The sequence below is a fragment of the Pelodiscus sinensis genome, chromosome 1 (genome assembly GCF_052426305.1).
Source record: "Pelodiscus sinensis isolate ZL-2025 chromosome 1, ASM5242630v1, whole genome shotgun sequence".
NCBI classification, from domain to species: Eukaryota; Metazoa; Chordata; order Testudines; family Trionychidae; genus Pelodiscus; species Pelodiscus sinensis.
In genome coordinates this window covers 347,535,646-347,555,835 of record NC_143052.1, presented here as the reverse complement: position 1 = coordinate 347,555,835, position 20,190 = coordinate 347,535,646, and the positions used below count along the sequence as shown (strand labels likewise).

General features: G+C 57.6%; 1 protein-coding gene across 9 annotated transcripts in view; it reads left to right on the top strand.

Moving 5' to 3' along the window:
* The window catches only part of ARAP1 (ArfGAP with RhoGAP domain, ankyrin repeat and PH domain 1), a 213,665-nt gene that overhangs the window by 175,785 nt on the left and 17,690 nt on the right, over nucleotides 1–20,190 (top strand). For all 9 annotated transcript variants that reach the window (XR_012900822.2, XR_016348579.1, XR_016348578.1 and 6 more), the window contains 13 exons: nucleotides 878–1,052; nucleotides 6,368–6,502; nucleotides 7,601–7,736; nucleotides 8,515–8,617; nucleotides 9,408–9,603; nucleotides 10,282–10,321; nucleotides 10,881–11,044; nucleotides 11,974–12,186; nucleotides 13,386–13,491; nucleotides 14,522–14,669; nucleotides 18,217–18,303; nucleotides 19,233–19,301; nucleotides 19,836–19,953. Coding sequence is in view for 2 of the 9 variants with exons in the window: in XM_089775809.1 (XP_089631935.1) it covers nucleotides 878–1,052; nucleotides 6,368–6,502; nucleotides 7,601–7,736; nucleotides 8,515–8,617; nucleotides 9,408–9,603; nucleotides 10,282–10,321; nucleotides 10,881–11,044; nucleotides 11,974–12,186; nucleotides 13,386–13,491; nucleotides 14,522–14,669; nucleotides 18,217–18,303; nucleotides 19,233–19,301; nucleotides 19,836–19,953 (1,690 nt within the window). In the remaining 7 variants the exon portion in view is untranslated. The remainder of the gene's footprint in view (nucleotides 1–877; nucleotides 1,053–6,367; nucleotides 6,503–7,600; nucleotides 7,737–8,514; nucleotides 8,618–9,407; nucleotides 9,604–10,281; nucleotides 10,322–10,880; nucleotides 11,045–11,973; nucleotides 12,187–13,385; nucleotides 13,492–14,521; nucleotides 14,670–18,216; nucleotides 18,304–19,232; nucleotides 19,302–19,835; nucleotides 19,954–20,190) is intronic.

The following is a 20,190-nucleotide window of genomic DNA, read 5'->3' as shown; positions in this document are numbered from 1 at the left end:
CGTTGCGGTGTTATCCTCCCTCTTCTCCCCGCGACCCTTCTAAATACCGCAGGGCAGCAGGCAAGCCCCTGTGATATGGTTCTAAAGGAATTCTTTCAGCGCAGGCTGTTTCCCAGGGGCTCTGTCAGGGAGCTGAAATATTTTAAACGAGCACATTTCAGAGAGCTGTGCAGAGCCTCCCTTTAAGAGACACCTTGAAGCCCTCACTGGTAACTGCTGGTGTCAGGAAAGTTGATTTTTTTCCATGCCCCAGGCAAAGTTGTGGGTGGGGGTGGGGGTAGTAATTAACTTTTGAACTTTTTCCTTTTGCTTCACGCTGATGGTGAGGAAGGAGTGTGGGAGCAGCAACTGGGCTGGAGGACAACAGAAACCAGGCTGGCCGTATCAGATTGCAGCCGCTTTCACTCCTGGGCTTTGTATTTTTGTTTGCTTAGAAAGTCCAGTCCCCGCCCTCCGCCGTCTCTTGGCTGGCCGGAGAGGCGCTCTGGAATTCCTCCTGTGGGCTTGCTTGTTTTCTCTCTGGCCAGCGGCTGCTGTCCCACCCTCTGGTTGTATGACTTCACCCGAGGCTCCTTTAGGAGGGTTTAAAACCAAAGCCGCTCCAAACTTTCTCCCCCACTTCAAGCCCCTTTCCCTTCCCTAGCTGGCCTGCAAATCAGCTCTCTGCTACAGCAGTCTCACAGCCCTCGCCTGCGGGCTTTCAGCCTCCGTCGATAGTTTGTTCCAGCCTGTTTTGCTGAGTTCAGCTTGGAGCCGTCCCCCCGCCCTGGCTTTCGCGGGTGAGGGGGCTTTGTCATTCTCAGTGGATGCTCTGCCCCCATCTCTGTGTCTCCAGCAGCGACTGGACTGGTCTCTTGCCTTCCTTGCCCTGCTGCAGGCCCTGTGCGCTACCGTGACAACCAGCGACGTGGCGGAAACTCAGTCCCTGGTGTTCTGTGGAGCGGAGGTGAGCTGCAACTCTGGGGACCCTGACTTCCCGACCCCCACGGCCATAGCAGAGCAGGCTGGACAGAGGCTGCAGATGGAATTCCTGCTTCAGAACAAAAATTCAGGTAAGCGGAGCTGGTAGGCCTCGGCCGAGCCCCCAAGCCGCAAGCAGAATGGGGTGCTGAACTTTCCTGGCCTGAGAGAGACGGGTGGGATGGGCTAGTGGTTAGAGCATCAGACACGGCTGCTCTGTTCTCTGCTGTGCTACCAACTGGCTCAAGGTTACATCCTAAGTCACGTCATGTGCCTCAGTTTCTCTCCTGTGTAAAATAGGGCCGGGCACGCTCACCTCCCTCGCGAGTGAGGCTGGACTTGTAACGTGCCAAGTGCGTTGAGAGCCGCAGTAGGGAGGAGGAGCCAAGTGTTGAGAGCCCTTGAAGAAGCGTATGGGACGTGCCTGCAGATGGCATGGCCTGGGTCCTGTTTCTTGCTTTGCAGCTGCATCCTGGGCATGTGTGTTGGAAGCACTTACCTCGCGGCGTGCTAGGGACCAGGCAGAGCTCTTTGGAGCTGGGCAGTGTTGGCACGCGGGGGTCAGGGCTTTGGTGCTGTGGGTCCTGCATGAATCCAGAACCGCCCTCGCCCCATTCCAGGGCCTGCTCAGAATTCTCCCCTCCCTCATGGGCTGGCCAGAACTGAATCCCTGGTCCCACGGTGGAAGGACCAGACTTGGCACAAACACAGAGGCATTGGGTGTAGCTGAAATCTGGTGAGCTGCCTGGAAAAGCTTTTCCCACCTCTGCAGAGGAAAGTGCCAGGACTGTGATGAGCACGGGAAGGGGGTATGAACAAGGAGGGACCTGCCATGGGTGTAGGTTGGCGTCGGCTGGTAGCACACGTTTAAAACTTCGTTTAAAAGCCCTTCTTACTGGAAGAACACGCAGCACGCAGCCCGGTCACCATGGGAGCGGCTGCTTCTCTCTCACTGCCCTGGCAGGCTGGCTGGAATCTACCCGGAGCATCTTTCCAGGCTGTGTTAGCATGCCCCAGCAATCCAGGGCAGCGTCTGACTCAAGGGAGCCCTGTGGAGCCGGATCCTGCATTCCCGTCGTGAGCATCCGAAAAGCCGCTTTCTCTCCCCTTTTCTTCCTGGCCCCTGCGGTGGGAGACAAGAGGCAGCAGACTTGAGTCGGCTCTTTGCTGCCGCCGGCGGAATCTGGAGCGACTCTCCCGAAGCAGTGGTGGTGGGAGGAGATGCCGGTTCCTATTCGGCCTGTTCCCAGTCCCTAAGGGTACGTCTACACAGCAGCGTTATTTATTCCGAAACGACTTGGTGAGCGCGGTAACGAGCCTCTTACTCCGACTTCCGTGAACCTGTCTGTAGGAGGAGTAAGGGGCGCGGGGGGGAAGAGGGCTCTATTTCGAAATGAGTGCTGCGTCGACGCGCCCAACTTCGAAATGGGCTCTTTTGACTGACGCTACACAATTAGCGTCGCTCGAGGTGGGCAGCTTATGTCGAGTTTAGCCCTGCTGTGTAGACGTGCCCTAGGAGGCCCGCTGCGGAGCTCCACTTTCCAGCCCACTGCTGGGACCTCTCCAGAAACCAGCACCCAGGGCTTTCTCCCATGGCTGCCTCTGTCTGGCTGTTGTGGCCCAGCCAGTGCTGAGAGAAAGCTGGGGCCTGTGCGATGGAGGGCCAGGAGTCTGTCCAGGGAACCATGCAAAAGACCCAAGTGCTTCGCTGGGGTCTGACCTGTGTGGCGCCAAGCACCCGACCTCCCAGCTGCCTTCCTGCTCCGCATGGCTCCTGCTTCGCCGCATGCGACCCTTCATGAGCGTGTCGAGACACGTACGAGCAGTTCACGGCCTCCGGGGGAACGTATGCTCTGCACCGCCAATATAATCCTCCCTGCACCCTGCAGCTTCGCGAACATTTCTCTGCCGCCTGCGGCCCTGGAGGTTAGACCCAGCCACAGTGCGATGGCATAACCGTCGGTCTGCAAACAAGCCCAGGTTTTGGTTGGCTTCCGGCCCATCTCTCACCCACAGCTCTGGTTCCCCAGGGCAAAATTCTCAAGTCTGTCGTTCCAAAGGCTTACTCCTGGCTCTTGCACAGCTCCCTTGACCCTGGGAGGGACCCGGACTTTGCAGAGAGCAGGAGAGAAAATGTCCTTCCTCGGGGAGTCGACGCCCAGAGGCACGGGGTGAAACCCGGAACAGCGGGCCCGTCAGTCTCTGCCGCTGGGCTGCAGGCCAATCGATAGACAGCACGCTCATGACTGCAATGTCTGAGTGACCTGGAAACCTAGAGAGGTGGTTGAATCTATGGGGGGGAAGGGAGAAATCTGGCCCAACGAGTTTGGAAATGTCAGCACAAAAGGAAATCCAGCTGCTGGGAGCCCTCTCCGGCCTGTGCACGATGAATCAGAGAAATCTGAGCGCTTTTAGGTCATCCAGGCCCTCTCCTGAGGCCCCTCCGGGCTTGCTCCCTGCTGCTTGTGCGCTGAGTCTGCTCAGCAGAGCTCATTTCTGGCCAGGAGATAAGCACCCTCTCTAGGAGGGATGGGCAGGTCAGACTGGAAAATATGCACTCGTGCAGAAGAGGAGCCCAAGTGCTGATGTATCCCCCGTGCCGCTCCCTTTCCTGGCCAGCCGTTTGCGCTGCCGGGATCCCTCCGAGGCCAGACACAAAAGGGCTGCGAATACCGGACCGGAGGGGCTCTTCTCAGGCAATTTTCAGCCAGACCAGAAGCAGACACCTCTGGAGAAACCTGCTGTGCCCATATTGCCAAGGCAGATGGTTCAGATAGGCCTCTGTAACCTCTCCTAGGCGGGGACCACTCCGTGCAGCCCCCTGCTCGCGGCAGGACGGCTAGGGCTGTACTTCGTACCGCACAGCTCCTTACTCGCACAGACCTCCGAGCACTGCACCGAGGGGTCACTGAGCCCCAAAGCACCCATGGCAGCGCTGGGAATAGAACTGAGATCCCCTGCTTCTCACGTCCAGGCCCTACTGCCCCAACCAGGGTCTGCATCCACATGAAACCACAAAAGACCTCCCTGTGCACATACCCCTCCCCACTGGGCCGGTCTCGCTGATGGTGCCCCAGAGCGGAGCCTGCGAGAGCAGTGTTTAAAGCAGGCCGGGCCACCAGCAGGGTTTTGGCTGTGCTCTTTGGGGCCAGGACTTCATCTTCTCCACGGTTTGTAAAGCGCCAGGAATGCCATTGGCACTGAAGAAATACTCGTTACCTTTTGCCCTGGTTCTCGGGCGCCCTCCCTGGGAGGAGCTCGATACGCTGCCCAGACGGGGGTGATTTCAGCTTGAATTGCGTCTGTGGGAGGAAAGGAAAGCGGATCGTCTCAGTTTTACAGCAGGGGAAACTGAGGCACGGAGCGGTGCTGTGACTAACTCAAGTGGTCTGTGGCAGAGCTGGGAACAGAGCCCGACTCCCTGAGCCCCAAGCCGGTGTCTCAGCCACAAGACCCTCCACCGGACTGGGAGAGGTTTTTTTCCCCCCACGAAGGTTGGCAGGGAATTCAGTGCTGGAGTGGCAGGGCATGAGGACACGGCCTCTGTCTCGCCTCCAGCCTGGTGGTTGGTTTAAGGTCGCTAACCCCTCCCGGCATCCGGTCTGGGTGGCTCAGCAATCCCCATCCTCCAGCTTGCTTGGAAGCAGCTGCACAAAAGGGCTGTCAGCTCGGAGAGCCAAGCTCCGGCTGATTGTGCTGGCTCCTTCCAATGCGCAGGGAAACAACAAGGGACTGTAATAACAGCGCCTCCCCGGCCCGGCCCTGCCTATTGTCGCGGGGCTCTCGGACAGCCTGGAGAGGGGCCAGTTCCGATTCCCTGCTCTCATCCTCCCACAATCCACCTGCCCCTGGGATTGCCCTGAATGTGCCCTCTCACGCCCTGATCCATCCCAGCCTCCGGAGCCGACCGCCAGGCGGGACACGAACCGTTCCCTACATTCCAGCTGGCAGCCCAAGTGCTGGAGCCGTCAGCCCGGGCCCCTCGCAGCCCTGCTTCTTCCACGCACCCGGAAAGGCGCAGGAGCCTGGCTTCCGCGGGGACAGCTCCATGGCCGAGCCTCCGCACTGAGATCGCCCGGCCTGCAGTCCCTAGGACTGTGCCTGGCCTCCACCGGCCTCCACGCACTCTTTGGCCCTCCTGGCTGAGAGCTGGTTTGCCACATACCTAGGCTGAGTCACACATTGGGCTAGGCAGCTGGGGAGTGTGGGACGCGGGGTGCAGGAAGTGACCCGTGTACCCCTTGGGAGGGCCGGGGGCTGAGCAGGGTAGCTGGGAGGCAGCAGAGGTGGGAGGGCAGCGAGAGGGAGCAGTGAGGCGGCACTGGGATGCCAAGCCCCAAGCTCCCAGGAGAGGCCCCTGTCCCCGCGGTTACTAAGAGCGCCCGCAGCAGCTCTCAGGACAGTCGAAAACCGGGTGTAACAGGCAGGTGCTGCTCCCTGCAGAGGCCTGGTCTGTCCACTTGATCCCGCACAGCACGTCGTGTCTGCACTTCCTACCACCCCCGCCCCAGATGCAGAAGGTTCGTTCCCTGCACTGCTAGCTTGCCATGTGTGACGTAGTGTTGGTACCTCGCTGGTTGCTGGGCTTGGGCTGTGGGTGACCCCCACTGGCTGCTGTCTGTACCCCGGCCCAGCAGAGTAGCTGATGGGACAGGGAGGGAACCTGTTCAACCAGTTACCTCCCAGGGAGAGGAACAAAGGAAGGTGGAATGCCGCCCCTGGCTGGGGGGGGGGGGGGGCAGGGCTGGAAGGGACGGTTTTTAGTCTCGGTCTGGGAAGCAGAGGAGAAGGAGCTAGGGAGGGGGCTGGGATTGTAGGGCCCAGCCACCCCCCATCTCAAGGGGGGCACTGAGGCCTCCTAGCCCCAGTTCCTGTAACCAGATGACATCTGTGCTGTGCTGTATCCTGGAGAAGCAATAAACTCCCTCTGTTCTACTGGCTGGTGGAGTCTGTTCGTGCCACTATGGGGGTGCAGGAGGTGGGGGACCCCGACGCGCTGCCACACCATGGCGCCCGGAGCTCCCCGCCAGCTGCCCTGCCGGGGTAACCCCTCTGCTGTATCCTGGGCTGCTGTGTTCCCACGATGTGCGAGGGGGCTTGGGCACAGGGTGCTGTGACTGAGGCCTGCTAGTTGGCAGACGAGGGGTCAACACATCTCCCTTGGGCAGGCTGGGCAGCTCGAGGGGCTGGGGACGGGATCTGGCCCCCCAAGGGGTATAAAAGCAGCTGATCTGCTGGCTGCTGGGAGCTGTTACCATAGGAAGCTGGTCAGTTTCCCTAACCCCCTTGAGGTTGCTATTTGCCATGGGTGGCCAATGCCACAGCGAAACTTGGCTCCCAGTTCCAGCCTCTCCTCCGCTGGGCATGGCACATCCCCAATGGGCCTCTCCCACCTTTGTGACTGCAGAGATCCCACGGGTGGAGACGGGGAGCAGCGCGGAGAAGCACTACTCGGTGGTCCTGCCGTCCGTCACTCACAATGGCTTCCTGTACAAGACACCCTCCATGGCCAAGCCAGTGCATGAACGGAAATCTCGGGAAGGTAGGTGCTTCCCTGGCTCCCTGCCGGGTAGAGAAGGACGGTGGGCGGCGGGGGGGGGGGGGGGGGGGGGCATGGCTGCAGGGTGTGGCACAGCCAGGGGGCACTGTCCTTCCAGGTAGAGGCTCGGTGGCTCGGTGACGCCTGGATCCCGGTAAAGGTCTCTCCCCATTCCAGGTGTAAGCTGATCTCTAGCGATTAGAAGCCAGGAGGGACCCCATGTGGTGCTGGTCATCCCACATCCAGGCCCTGTAGCAATAAACAAATAATACATCCTCACAATCAAGGGTCTCTCAGGCTGTGTCTAGACGACATCCCTCTGTTGAAAGAGGGATGGAAATTAAGCAGACTGAACATGCAAATGAAGCGGTGATTTAAATATCCTGCGCTTCATTTGCATAATCGCATCACCACGTTCTTTCGAAAAAGGGTATTTCGAAAGTGAAACCACCATCTAGATACGGTTCTTTTAGGGAGAAAAAAACCCTTTTTTGAAAGATCCCGTACTCTTGGAGGTTTTTTTTTTTTTTTTTTTTCAAAAGAACCGCGTCTAGATGGCGGTTTCGCTTTCGAAATACCCTTTTTCGAAAGAACGCTGTGACGTGACTGTGCAAATGAAGTGCGGGATATTTAAATCTCCGCTTTATTTTCACGTTCGATCTGCCTAATTTACATCCCTCTTTGGAAAGAGGGATGTCGTCCAGACATGCCCTAAGAGGGAGCAGAGAGCTATCCCCGTGGTGCACACAGACACACCCGGGGGGTCTCTGGCAATAGGGTGTGACCCGTGCTGTGTAGGATGGCACATGGCTCCGTAAATGCCCAGCATATCCTGTGGTTGTTCTTGACTCCGGCAGAGCCAGCCCAGCTAAACCTGGTGACCTGACCAGGGGTGTCCCAGAGGGTAGAATTTGGCCGACAGGGCAGAGGTGTGGGAAGGGAAGAGCCAGCTCGGCTCTTAGATCCTGGGGGATTTGCAGGCTTGACTATTGGACAACCCTTTTTTTTTTTTTTTTTTTGCTTGGGGACTGAACGAGTTTCAGGCGGGGTCCGTGAGCTCTGGTAAAGGCCACACCCCCTTTCACGCCTCTCCCCCCATAGAATTCAGCCGCCGCTGGTGCACCCTCAACGACAGCATCTTCAGTTACTACGAGAACGACCGCAGCCCCGCGCCGAACGGCGAACTCAAGATGGAGGAGATCGTGTGCCTGGTGAACAACCCCCCTGACACCCATGGGTAAGGGCCTGCCTGCCCCGCGTGGCCCCAAGGGACCCCAGCCGCAGCAGCACGTGGTAGGGACTGGAAACGTAATGAGCCCTCTCTGGGCCCAGCAATGGGGAGCCAGGCCAGAGGGCCCCGAGGGGCCATACAGCCCTTCCTAGAGCTGCATGTGGAATAAGTGAGCGAGCCTGACCTGAATTTCCCCATTTGTAGAACGGGACTCAGGCTTTGCTCCCCATTCCCCCCTCCCCTGTTTGGTCAGAGTCAAGTCTGAAATGGCTCTCCACTCTCCTCCCGGTTTCTTCCTCTGCTGTCTGGAAGAAAATGTCGTCCCTGGGACATTCGAAGAACTTATTGGAGGTTTTGTGTCTTGCTGAATTACTTTCCCAACAGAAACAGAGATGCAGCCGTGTTAGTCTGCTCTAGCTGAAATCAAAGACAGGACTATGCAGCACTTTAAAGACTAACAAGATGGCTTATTAGCTCATCATCTTGTTAGTCTTTAAAGTGCTACATAGTCCTGTTTTTTGTTTCCCAACAGAGGTTGGGGGGAGGGGGGATAAACTCGCCTGTTACTTCCAGGTCCTGTGGTTTGGATATTTTCTAGACCAGCCTCCTCCTCCTGTGACTTCCCGCAGCAGCCTGGGACTCTCAGAGCTGCCTTTGCGGTGGCACTCAAGGGCGCTGGGCGTGGGCCCCCAGCCGGGGCTAGTTTGGAGCAGAGGTGGGAGGCTAAATGCAATCCTCCGTGCTCGTGTCTCCCTCCTTCATTCTCGCTCTCTGCCTCGCGCAGCTTTGAGAGCACGTTCGAGGTCTGCATCGAATCGGAGAGACTCTACCTCTTCGGGCTGGATAACCCGGAGGCCGTTCGGAAGTGGGTCAAGTCCATAGCCAAGGTCAGGCTAACGCCGGCGCCGGGGAGTGGTGCTTGCTGGGGGTTGAACCCCGGTCCGGGTATGAACGACCGGGGTCTCCAGGACAGGCATGGTCTCCAGGACAGGTCCCAAGGGGAGGCCGGGCCGGCAGGTCACGGGGTATGGGGAGCGAGTCTCGGGATTGGGAAGCTGTCCTCGTTGCAGGGCCCCGAGTGGGACTGGCTGACGAGGCCCAAAGGCGGACGCACGCCTTGAGTGAGTTGGGTGTCACCTCTGCACTGGCCCCACGGAGTCCCTGGAGGTCCAGGCTGTGCCCAAGGCTGCAGCTCGAGGAAGGTGCCACTGAGGACAGGCACAGCGGGGCATGGGGAGAAGGAAGGGAGGCCCTGTTTATTGCTCCTTTCTCCTGGCTCTGTGACTCCTCCAGGGTAGCCGCCCCCCTCCCCCAGGCCTGGGGGACCAGATTCAGGGGCTGTGAGCGAGTCCCGGTCAGTGTAGCTCCCCACACGGCAGGAGAGATTCGCTCCCACTTGGTGGGGACATGGGGCCCCGAGGGGCCCAGCGAGGAGACTTCCCCAGCCCAGACAGCTCCCATGTGGGGCTGTGCCGGGGAGGCCTCTCCACACCACATCTCGCTACAGAGATGCCGGTGCCTGGCCCCGCAGGCAGCTTCCCCCTCCCACTGTCCTGCCTCCCGCAGGAGGTGCAGCTCCATGGGGGTCTCTGCCTCCGCAGCCTCCATTGCCGGGGGGCTGCAGAGATGCAGGGGGGGCTCACGGCTTCTCTTCTTCCTCCTTTGCCCACTGCCCAGTCCTTCATCCCTCCGCACGTGGAGGAGCTGCTGAGCCATGACTTCGAGCGCATCGGGCGGCTGCAGTACAAGGGCGGCCTGAACCTGGAGCGGGCCAAGGAGGGCTGGTTCGCCCTCGCCCAGGGCACCCTCTATGCCTTCTTCGAGGACAGTGACCAAGAGGAGGCGCTGCACCTGAAGAAGCTGCAGGAGCTCTGTACGCACCCCACCCCTGCCTCCTCCTGGGCCCCTCGCCTTGCTTCTCCATGGAGACGGGGCTGGCCCCGGGGCCTGACAGGTGTTGTCCCCACCCACTCCCGGGGCTGCCCCTCGCCACGTTAAACCCAGTCCAAGAGGCCGCGGGTGTTTGTACCGAACGCTCAGTTTAGACAGCGCCTGTGACCCGAGAGCATCTCGGAGCACGCTCTAGGCCAGGATTACCCCCCACCCCGTGCTGAAATGCAGCCAGTTCTGGGGTGCGGCATGCTGGCAATGCTCCACAATGACATGCCAAAGAGGAACGGGGAGGGAGAGCCCTCCCGGTAGAAAGGAAAGGCAGGGAGGTGAGGGCCCAGGACGGAGAGGTTAATACCCACGTCCCCAGACTTGGGGCTTGCTTCAGTGCCGACTCCGAGAGGCCTGTGCTGCTTGCCGCCTCGTTGTTCAACGGCCCACCGGGAGCGAAGTCTCCTAGTGCTGCTCTTTCAGGGCCCCGCCCCTCGCAGGATGGCTGTGGGGCCGCCTCGTGTCCGTGGCTCTGTTGGCAGTCGGTGCTTTGGACGGCCGGGCTTTCCCCTGCAGAACCCCGCTCCTCCCTCCCTCTGGCCGAAGGGTGGGCAGGCCAAGCGTCCCGGGCTGGTGAGACCTCACGGCACCTCTGCTTTTTATCCCACAGCCATCCAAGGAGACAGCCTGGTCCTGGTGGAGAGAAGAAGGTAAAGCGCCTGCCTGCAGTGTGAGCGGAACGGGGTAGAATCGAGGGAGGGAGCCTTTGGGGGTCGCCAGATCCTGCAGGTTCTTAAGAGCTGCGGGGTTTCACCAGAGAGCTGATAGGGAGAGAAAGTGCCTTGGGGGTGGGACGGGGACTTGCCTAGGTCCCTTGGTCAAACCAGGCTACACTAGCCAAGGTAGGAAGTGACTGTCCCTGCCACATGAGGCACGGAGCAGGCAAAATGATCCGGTGGGTTTCAGCCCGCTTCTGGGGGCGCAGGCGCCACCTCGGCACGGCCACGTCTGTCCCCAACAACCTGCCCCCTCCTCATGCTGCCGGCAGAAGGCCCAAAGGCTGCAGCCCGGCCAGGTAGGTGGGCAGGCCCAGAGCGAGATGAGTCGAGGTGGGCAGGGCCGTTGCGGGGGGGAGCGTGCAGACACCAGCACCTTCCGCCAGCGTGGAGTTCAGTGCAGCAGGCGAGGGGTCTGAGGGCTGGGCTGCTGCAGCCGACGGTCTTCCCAGCCCCCTGACCCCACCGACACGGGGCCGTGTTTGTCTCCCAGGACGCTCTACATCCAAGGGGAGAGGAAGCTGGATTTCTCGGGCTGGGTGGCTGCCATCCAGAAGGCCGCGGGGAGCTCCGGCGACACGTTGTCCGAGCAGCAGCTCACGGAGTCGGACATCCCCGTCATCGTAGACAGATGCATCGATTACATCACACAGTGCGGTACGCACCCCCCCTTCCCCAGGGGTTCCCGGTCTGTTGGGTGTTTGGTGCTGGGCTGGCCACTGACTAGCACCCTAACCTGTCACTCTCTGAGTGCCCCATTCCTCCGCGGCACGGCGCACGGGGCCCTGGCAGGGTTAAACTCCTGTCAGTGGTGGAGTCCTTGGAACTCTTCCAACTGGGGCTTGAGGACGTCAGTAGCTAGGCCAGAGGTTCGGGGTCTCTGGCAGGAGGGAGTGGGTGAGGTTCTGAGGTCTCACAGTCAGAAAGCGTCTCCGTAGCAACCCCTCCCTTGGCTGGCTGCCCCGTCTGCCACGTGCCTTCCCCTGTGACCAGTTCCCTTCCTCCAAACAGGCTTGCCTCTAGCTCCCTCCTGCCCTGTGCTCATCCCCCTTCCTGGGCTCCTTCTAGCTCCGTCGAGATCAGCAGCGCCACGTCGCAGGGTTACTGACTCCGGGCTGACATGGGCCCCAGTTCGTGTGGGTCTGAGGCTTAAAGAGCTGATTAGTACAGGGGGTTGTTTTCTTCGCTGCCCAAGGGCCGGACCCAGAGCCCCTGGAGTGCAGGGGAAAGACACCCGAGGACTAGACTGGCTTTGGATCTGGCTCTCCGACTCTCACAGACATTGACAGTGACCACCAGCCAATGTTCCTTCTATATTTTCCATGCGTGGGCAGAATAAATTTTGTTCTATGCACGAAGGCATGGGCAGGTGTGCACCACCAATAGAAACACATGCTGTGGGAAACTGTGGCGCTCTGCTGATCAGTGGGGCGGCACAGGAGTCTCTTCTGCGCAGCCGCCCAAGCGCTCAACATGCAGGGAGCACTGGCCACCAGGCCCCTGCTGGGAGGGGCCTCCGGCACCGTGGCTCTTTGTCCTTCACCCGAGGCTGTTTGCTCGGCTGACTGTGGCCTCTCCCACTCCAGGGCTGACCTCGGAGGGGATCTACAGGAAGAGCGGCCAGAACTCCAAGACCACCGGCTTGCTGGAGATGCTCCGGAAGGACGCGCGCAGGGTGCGGCTTAAAGAAGGGGAGCACCAGGTGGACGACGTCTCCAACACGCTGAAGAGGTTCTTCCGAGACCTCGGGGACGGGCTCTTCACCAAGGACCACTGCCAGGACTGGCTGAAGGCAGCAGGTCAGGGGCGCAGCTGTAATGTCTGCACCATCTGTGGCCAGCCCCCAAACTGCAGCATCCAGGGGTGCCCTCTGGCCTTTCAGTCCGTACGCCTAGGAGCCTGTCACCGTTGCAGTGAGGCTGGTGCCCTGAAGGGAGAGGCTAATAGGGAGTCCAGGGCATTAAGGGTGTGTCTGCACAGCAGGGCTTAACTCGAAATTAGCGACGCAAATTGAGGCACGTCAGTTGCGTAGCTTATTTCGAAATTGGGAGTGTCTACACAGCACTTATTTCGAAACAGAGCACCTGTCCTCCGACTTCTCTTACTCCTCCTACAACTCGGGTTACAGGAGTCGGAGCAAGAAGTCCTCCAGCTCGACAGTATTTCCATATTATTTCGAAATGACGCTAGTTATTTCGAAACGATGTTGCTGTGTAGACGTACCCTACCCGGCCCTCCCAGAGGGGAGACAAGAGGCGTGGGGTTAGATCAGAGGATTAGAAGTCAGCTGCTGGTTCTAATCCTAGCTCTGCCACATGCCTGCGGGGTGACTGTGGGCAAGACACGCCCCGTGCCTCAGTTTCCCCTACTTGTGAAATGGGAGGTATACTTTGTTTTATCAAATTCACAGCCATAAAAGACACCTCATGAACTGTGAAATCTGGTCTCCTCCCATGAACTCTGGTCTTTATGTACTATACAGATTTCACAGGGGAGACCAGCGTGTCTCAGATTGGGGGTCCTGACCCAAAAGGGACTTGGGAAGGTTGCCAGGTTAGTGTGTGTGCGAGGGGGGGAAGGGGAGTGCTGCTCTTACTTCAGTGCTGCTTGCAGAGCTGAGTGGCTGGAGAGCGGTGGCTGCTGGCTGACGGCCCAGCTCTGCCCGGCAGAACGCTGCAGCCTCTGAGAGTGCTGGAGAATACACCTGCCCTTCCCTGGTGTGTTGCTTCTGGCGCTGTTGGCGGCTGCCTTTGTCTCTTGGTTCTGCTGCCGGGGGATTGGGCCCATGGCTGAGATGAGGGGTCTGCTGGGAAACGGACGGACATGGTTAGGGAAGCAGAGGTGGCTCCGGTGAGAGTCCAGCTCAGGGTGTACTGTGACCAGGCCTTGGCAGGGAAGCCAAGCAGCCAATCCAGCCCGTAACCCCGTCTCCTACGCCCGCCCGTCCTGCCGCCCAGCGGCTCCGCTCAGCCTGGTGCTCCCCTTCTTTCTCCACCAGCGATCGAAGACGAGGAGGAGAAGATCGGCCAGTACCGCCAGCTGCTGGGCAGCCTCCCCATGGTGAACAGAGCCACGCTCAAAGCGCTGATCAACCACCTGTACCGGTAAGGGGCACATGGCATGGCTGAGCCCCGCTGCACACGCCTCTCATGCCAGTGCTCTCCAGAGGGTGCCAGAGCTGAGTGCCCTATCCTGCCAGTTGGGCATGCCAGGCCTGGGGCCCACAGAGCCACTCCCCAGGGGCCCGGGCTAAGGAAAGAGGTGCCGTGTTTGCTTGCCCATTTGTGATCCGACGAGAGAAGTGTTGGTCTTTCTCTACCACTCCATGGTGGGGAAGGGGTTAAAGCACAGGCCAGGGATGCAGGAGACCTGGGCTCAGCCCCCTGCTCTGCCACCGACTCCCTATGGGACCCTGAGCAAGTTACTGAGCCACTCGGTGCCTCAGTTTCCCCATCCATAAAATAGGGATAATAGTGACCTTCTGCGTGGGGGTGCGGGGAGACCCTTATATACAGGCGGCTCCAGATCCACACACGCTTGTTAGGATGAAGGTCTAATTCCGGATCTGGGACCGGTTCTTCTGCCTCCCCTTCGGAGAGCCAAGGAGCCCTCAGTGGGCTGGCTAAGGGTCCCCCTGACATCTCACAGGAAACGCACCTCCTTGCCTTAGACAGGCTGGCGAGAGAGGAACTCCTTCCTAGCCGCTCCTCGGCAGTTCTGTTCCCGGGCGCCCGCCAGCCCTGCCTGGAACCAGAGCAGAATTCCAAGCCCGCCCCCTGCAAGCAGCAGCTGGGCCCTTTGACCTGACAGCGTCCCTGCTGGGGGCTTGCCCCAGGACAGAGATGGAGCAAGGTGTGTCTGGCCAGAGGGTCCCCGCCACAAAGAGCCACTCCTGTGCCCAGATCTCACCTGGGGATCAGGCACCTAGCTCCCACGCAGATCTGTAGCTTGGAAGGGCTGGGCCTAGACCCACGACCCACGGAGGGCCCTCGAATCCCTGATGTGCTGGTGAGATCTGAGGGCCGGCGGGGGCAGAGCGCAAGGAGGCGGGTGGGGGCATTACTCCTCTCTCGCTCTGCCCCAGGCAGTCGGAGGCGGCTGCGGGAGACCCCTTAATGCGCTGGCTTTCCGCAGGGTCCAGTACTTCTCCAACATGAACCAGATGAACACGCACAACCTGGCCATCGTCTTCGGGCCGACGCTCTTCCAGACGGATGGGAAGGACTACAAGGCGGGCCGCGTGGTGGAGGATCTCATTAGCCACTACGTGGTGATATTTAATGTACGTCGCCCTGCTCCCCAAAGCCTCTCCCTCGACAGGCCGGACGGTTTCCGAGCCTAGAGCCTTCCCCTTGTTCGCTAGGCTCATGAGCGACTGTGGCAAATCTGGCCTGCTTCAGCCAGCAGGGACAAGCTCTTCCGTGGAGCAGTGTGGTCTGATGGCTCGAATGCTAGCCAGCGAGTCAGACACCGTGCTCCAGAGATCTGGCTTCCTGAGTGCCTGTTGGGCCAGCAGAGCTGGGCATCGGGGTGACCCGGCACCAGCACAGCTCAGTGACGGGCAGGGGCCCTGGCATGGTTGAAGGAGGCTGTGTCCACGCCAAAGCTGGGGCCCACATGAAGTTGTCTACCTGGCCTTTCTGCTCCTGGGCTGCAGAGGGGTCAGTCACAGAATCATAGAACACTAGCACTGGAAGGGCCCTCGAGGGGTCATCAAGTCCAGTCCCCTGCCCTCACGGCAGGACCAAGCACCAACTAGATCATCCCTGACAGGTGTCTGTCCAACCTGCTCTTAAATATCTCCCGTGATGGAGATTCCACAACCTCCCTAGGCAACTTATTCCAGTGCTTAAGCACCCTGACAGGTAGGAACTTTTTCCTAATGTCCAACCCAAACCTCCCTTGCTGCAGTTTAAGCTCATTGCTTCTTGTTCTATCCTCAGAGGCCAAGCAGAACAACTTTTCTCCCTCCTCCTTGTAACATCCTTTTAGATACCTGAAAACCGCTATCATGTCCCCTCTCAGTCTTCTCTTTTCTAAACTAAATAAACCCAATTCCTTCAGTCTTCCCTCACAGCTCATGTTTTCTAGACATTTAATAATTTTTGTTGCTCTTCTCTGGACCTTCTCCAATTTCTCCACATCTTTCTTGAAATGTGGCGCCCAGAACTGGACACAATACTCCAACTGAGGCCTAACCAGCACAGAGTAGAGCAGAAGAATGACTCATCTTGTCTTGCTCACAGCACTCCTGTTAATGCAGCCAAGAATCATGTTTGCTTTTTTTGCAACAGTGTCAGACTGCTGACTCATGTTTAACTTGTGGTCCACTATAACCCCTAGACCCTTTCTGCAGTTCTCCTTCCTAGACAGCCACTTCCCATTCTGTGTGTGTGAAACTGATTGTTCCTTCCTAAGTGGAGCACTTTACGTTTGTCCTTACTTAACTTCATCCTATTTACCTCAGACCATTTCTCCAATTTGTCCAGATCATTTTGAATTATGACCCTATCCTCCAAAGCACTTGCAACCCCTCCCAGCTTGGTATCATCTGCTAACTCAATAAACGTAGTCTATATGCCAATATCTAAATCATTGATGAAGATATTTGTGACGGACCGGGCCGTGTCTGGGCACAGCTTAGGGCGTCCGCTCAGGGCGAATTGCTCAAATCCGGGGCTCTTTACAGTCCCCCTGACTGGCGACCTCTCCACACAGGCCAAAAACCAGTCTCACAGAGCGCTTCAGCAACCTGCCTGAAGCCTCCCGAGCAAAACCCCTCCGACACCCCAGCAATATCCGTGCCCCAGATGGCCCCGGGCCTCATACACAGGTGAGGGGTCTTAGCACCCAATCCCACCTACCCCGAACAAGTTCTGTCCGGTTCCAAGAAACCAGCCACAGATCCCTGGTCAATTTACCCTCTGGACCTTACCCCCAAATCACGCTGGGCCAATCCTTTAGAATCTATATCTAAAGGTTTATTATTACAAGAAAGAAAAGCATGAGAGTAAGGTTATTAAAGTACAGTACGTTACATGCACCGAATCTCCCAGTTCTCGATGCAGGCTCCAGCAGAGGTGTTGCAGCTGCTGGTTTAAAAGTTCTTATTGTGCATCCTAGGTCAGGATAGGTTCACAGGTCTTCCAGGCTCTTCAATCCCTGCAGTGCTGCCTCTGGGATGAAGTGCTGAGCTGAGAACAAAATGGCATCGACCACATGGCCTCTTTATACTCCTTCCTGGCCTCTTCTAGTATGTAGCAGGTCACCTGGTCCTCAGCCTCTCTGTGTTCCCTGCTGGCTGCTCTCAGGACAGCCCCCATTCTTTGGGTGTGTCTTTGGCCCATTGAGAACCATTGTTCCACAGGTAATTAGCATGTCCACAGGCTCCACAGGCTCGGCCCTGCCCAATGCTTAACCACATGCAGGGAAATCTTCAGTTTCCACACAGATTACAGATCTACACACACAGACATTATATACTCACATAAACAGTGTACACAGGATCAGAAAACAACAAGCTCCCATTCAATACCCCACATGGCTCCCTTTCATACAGATTTCTGGGACCAACACCCCCACCTAGGGGTGCAGCAGCGATCTGGCTGCTTCCCTCCAATTCGGTAATGTGACAATATTGAACAAAACCAGTCCCAAAACAGAAGCCTGCAGAACCCGTCTTGTTATGCCTTTCCGGCAGGATTCTGAACCATTAATACCTACTCTCTGAGTACGGTTATCCACCCAGTTATGCACCCACCTTATAGTAGCCCCATCTAAGTTGTATTTCCCTAGTTTATTGATAAGAAGGTCATGCAAGACCATATCAAATGCCTTACTAACATCTAGGTATACTACGTCCACCGCTTCTACCTTATCCACAAGACTCATTATCCTTTTATAGAAAGCTATCAGATTAGTTTGACATGATTTGTTCTTTACAAATCCATGCTGGCTGTTACCTATCACCTTATTTTCTTCCAGATGTTTGCAGATGGATTCGTTAATTATATGCTCCATTATCTTCCCTGGCACATAAGTTAAGCTGACTGGTCTGTAGTTTCCTGGGTTGTTCTTATTTCCCTTTTTATAGATGGGCACTAGATTTACCCTTTTCCAGTCTTCTGGAATCTCCCATGACTTTTCCCAAGATGATAGCTAGCGGCTCAGATACCTCCTCTCTCAGCTCCTTGAGTATTCTAGGATGCATTTATTTCATCAGGGTCTGGTGACTGGAAGACATCTAGCTTTTCTAAGTAATTTTTAACTTGTTCTTTTTAAATTTTAATTTCTAAACCTACCTCATTCCCACTAGCATTCCCTAGGTTAGGCATCCAATCACCATCAATCTTCTTGGTGAAAATAAAAATTAAGAAGTCATTAAGCTCCTCTGCCATTTCCAAGTGTCCTGTTATTGTTTCTCCCTCTTCACTGAGCAATGGGCCTACCCTGTCCTTGGTCTTCCTCTTGCTTCTAATATATTTATAGATTATCTTCTTGTGACCCTTTATGTCTGTATCTAGACTGAGCTCGTTTTGTGCCTTCACCTTTCTGATCTTGCCCCTGCACACCTGTGTTGTTTGTTTATCTTCAGCCTTTGTCATTTGACCTAGTTTCCACTTTTTATACTACTCCTTTTTGATTTTTAGGTCATGTAAGATCTCTTGGTTAAGCCAAGGTGTTCTCTTGCCTTACTTTCTAGCTTTCATACACAGTGGAATAGTTTCCATGTGGCCCTTAGTAATGCCCCTTTGAAAAACCGCCAGCTCTCTTCAATTGTTTTTCCTCTTAGTCTTCTTAGTCACTCTGGCTTTCTCTCCCCTCGGCAGGTGGACGAACAAGAGATGAGGAAGCAGCAGGACGAGATCACGGCCATCATCAAGATGCGGATCGCCGGCTCGTCCAGCGGTACCCAGGTAGCCGACCCAGCCGCCCGCTGGCAAAGCTGGGGACGGGGGAGGGAGGTGGGGCGGATCTCCCCTGCACATGCTCGCTGGGGTCTGAGACTTCTCTTTGGAGCCCCACTGAAAATCTGAGCCCTCAGGAACTCCGACAGAGCCACACAGCCACGGTTAGTCCCCTCCGCCAGCTTCCCTGGGAGGGTCACTCTCCCCTTTGGAGGTCTACATGGAGAGGCGGGTTCCAGTTCTGACACAGCTAATTGTACGGCGCGGTGTGTGCTGGGGCTGCCCATTCACTCGCCTTCCCAAAAGCAAATCCCCCTCTGCTATCCAGAATCCTAGAGGTGATAGAAGGGGTTAGGTTCCAGCCAGCTCCCTCCACTTCCTGTTAACCCCGTGGAAGCTCAAACATAAAACATCGTCAGCTATTTCCCCCTCCCATTCAGCAGCCCCTGGGTCTGTCCCTGGATAGACCATGGCTGTGCCACCACAAAGCCAGCTGGAGACCCTCCATGCCCTTGCTGTGTCTTTTCTGGTCACTGCTGACCAGCAGGGGGTGCTCAGGCACACACTGTATTCTGGTGAGACTCTGGCAAAATCCATTGTGCAGAGTTGCCTGAGAGTAGTGCAGGAAACAGGGTCAGCTGCTTGCTAAGTGCGGCCCTGATTAAATCACATGACCCAAGGATCACATGGCTTTCCTTTTGCCCATCTGGAGAGAGGTGTGTGTCACAGGTGGGGCTTGGGACCCTTCTCCCCTTAAAGGGCCAGTCACCCTGTGATGGAGGTGGGAGATATTCAGTGAATAGTGTAGGGCACAGAAGGGGGTCTCTATGCTCAGGTTAATTCTGGGCAGCCCAGGCCTGGAGTGGATTCACAGGAGCCTACTGGTCCCTATGGAACCAGGAGCCTACTGGTAAAATCCCCTTTCTTGTTCCTTCCAGCAAGCCGGGGACTTCATCTGCACAGTGTACCTGGAGGAGAAGAGGACGGAAGCGGAGCAGCATGTCAAGGTGAGGGGAGGGCCGGGGCAGTGGAGAGGGAAAGGCGCCCTCCAGGCGTGTGCGCTGGCAGCCGTGTCGTGTGCTGTGCGGGAGCTGTATGGATGGATACACCCGGTCGTGGCTCACGATGCTCCCTTCACTCTGATCCAAGGGGCTGGGGTTTGCAGTGCTGCTTGGCGTGGGGGAATCAGCGCGGTGCCGTTGCTCCAGACAGCGTGAAGTGGGGAAGCTGATTGGACTCTGACCCCCTTCTGAGCCCCCGCTCTGGCAGGGCTGGTAGAAACTCCCACCTCTGCCCCAGGGTGTGTGACGTAGCATGGGGATGTGGGGGAGTCTTCGCCAGCCGCCTTGCCAGGGGTGCTGGGCACGTGCCGGCACGGGGCAGTGTAGAGGGGGTGTTCTGACAGAAGCACAGCCCTGGCAAAGGTCAAACGCCCCCTGACTTCTGGCCAGAGAGGCTGGTCCCCACGGGATGCTCGGGCCTGCTCTGAGAGGCGGAGGGAGGTGGAGATACAAGCAAGGCTTCTTTCTTCCTCTCCTCAGATCCCAGCCACCATGACTGCGGAAGAGCTGACCTTCGAGATCTTGGACCGGCGGAAAATGGTTATGCGGGAGAAGGAGTACTGGAGCTGCTTTGAAGTGAACGAGCGGGAGGAGGCAGGTCAGTGCCCGGGTGGGAGAGAGGGTTACTCCCAATGGGAGCCTGCCGGCAAGCAGGCTAGAGCAGAGCACGGGCTAGCGGGTGCACCCTGGGGGATAGGTTAAATCCCGGGTGAGGCTTTCACTCGGACAGCAGTGAGGACACCGGCTACATCACTGCAGTGCTGGTAGTCCTCCAGCACCTTCCCACAATTCCTTTCAGGTGCTCAGGGCAGACAAGTTCTTCCCTGGGAGGGAA